Source organism: Cystoisospora suis (assembly GCF_002600585.1).
Source record: "Cystoisospora suis strain Wien I chromosome Unknown contig_6975, whole genome shotgun sequence".
Lineage (NCBI taxonomy): Eukaryota > Apicomplexa > Conoidasida > Eucoccidiorida > Sarcocystidae > Cystoisospora > Cystoisospora suis.
In genome coordinates this window covers 1-1,573 of record NW_027159762.1, presented here as the reverse complement: position 1 = coordinate 1,573, position 1,573 = coordinate 1, and the positions used below count along the sequence as shown (strand labels likewise).

The window sequence follows — 1,573 nt, the reverse complement described above, 5'->3', positions numbered from 1 at the left end:
AAAGAGGCTACTTTCTTTCTTTCTCACTCTCTCTTTCTCACTCTTTCTTTCTTACTCTTTCTTTCTCTTTCTTTCTTTCTTTCTTTCTTTTTCCGTGTGCTTTTGCATTGCAGGTTGCTCGAGGAGGCATTCGCGTCGTTCAGTCCTTTACAACGCAGAGCTATCAGAGAAATAAAGAGACGGCCTTCGACGAAGTCTATAAACTCGCCAGCACTCAAAATCTTAAGAACAAGGACATTCCTGAAGGAGGGAGTAAAGGGGTGATTCTTCTCAACAAGACTGAAACAAGAGAAGAGGCTTCCATCCTCACACCCTCTGCTTTCAAAGGCTACATTGACAGGTATCTATCTATCTATCTATCTATCTTTAATCTATCTGTGTAGAGTAGTCTTGATCGTCAGCATGATGGGCATCGATATCCCCTTGGTGGCGGAATGGATGCTGTGATGAATCATGGGTGCATGGCGCCCGTTTGTTTTAACTGTTCTTATTAAAAGGATGGGTGGATTCCACAGTGTATATACACCCTATGGTGTATGTACACCCCAGGGGTGCATCATCACCCACATTTCTTCACGCATCGCTATGGCATATCCCGCCCGAAGGAGAAGAAAATGATATTCATGATGCTTGCTCGTCAAAGCTGCACTTCGTTTTCAAACAAGGAAGGGAAGTCTTAACGAATGATACACCTCCTTTTTCCTCGTTCCCAGTGAAGAGGAGGAGGCTGATACGATCCATAGCAAATGGTCAATTAGGACGTCCCTTCTTTTTCATCTTTCTCATCACCTCCCTTGCATGCAAGCAACAATAAATCTACCCGTGTACATACAGAGAGTCCTTCAATCAACGGAGCCCCCAGCCTATCAAGCAATGCATCAGCCAAAGGGTTCTAAACACGATTTAGGAAGCATCCCTACAGTGACTAATCTATCTTTTCAATCTATCTCTTTCTGTCATCATGATATGTCTCCTTGCTCCGTTTCTTCTTCCTCTCTTTCTTTTCTTTGTCTGTGCGTCCCCTCTTCTTTTCTTAGTATGTTAGATGTGCTACTACCTGATGAGCGAATCGTCGATCGTTTATCCGGGAAAGAAGAGGTTCTTTTCCTAGGCCCAGATGAACATACAGGGACAGGCGGCCTAATGGACTGGGCGGCCCAACGAGCGCATGAGAGAAATGCCTGGTTCTGGAAGGCTTTCACTACAGGCAAATCTCCTCAGATGGGGGGAGTTCCTCACGATACCTACGGCATGACAACAGCGAGTATCGAAACCTACGTCCGTGGTGTCTTAGAGAAAGAAGGCTTGAAAGAAGAAGAGGTCACGAGGCATTTAGTCGGAGGACCCGATGGAGATCTCGGAAGTAACGCCATCTTGAAGAGCCAAACTAAAACGACGACTATAGTGGATGGGAGCGGGGTTCTTCATGATCCGAAAGGCTTAGATTTAGATGAACTGAGAAGACTGGCAAATAGGCGATTCGAGAAACTTCCGACGTGTGCAATGGACTACAACGCAAAACTCCTCAGTCCTCAGGGATTCAAAATCTCACAGGATGATCGAGATGTCAAGT

At 45.5% G+C, this 1,573-nt stretch overlaps 1 protein-coding gene across 1 annotated transcript; it reads left to right on the top strand.

The window, feature by feature from the left end:
- Positions 1–23: 23 nt before the first annotated feature.
- Positions 24–1,569, top strand: CSUI_010235 (glutamate leucine phenylalanine valine dehydrogenase family protein; the record flags this gene model as incomplete). The annotated part of the gene is made up of 2 exons (XM_068070340.1): positions 24–340; positions 1,038–1,569. Coding segments are annotated over 2 exons (849 nt in total), but the record flags the coding sequence as incomplete, so codon positions are not given.
- Positions 1,570–1,573: the final 4 nt, after the last annotated feature.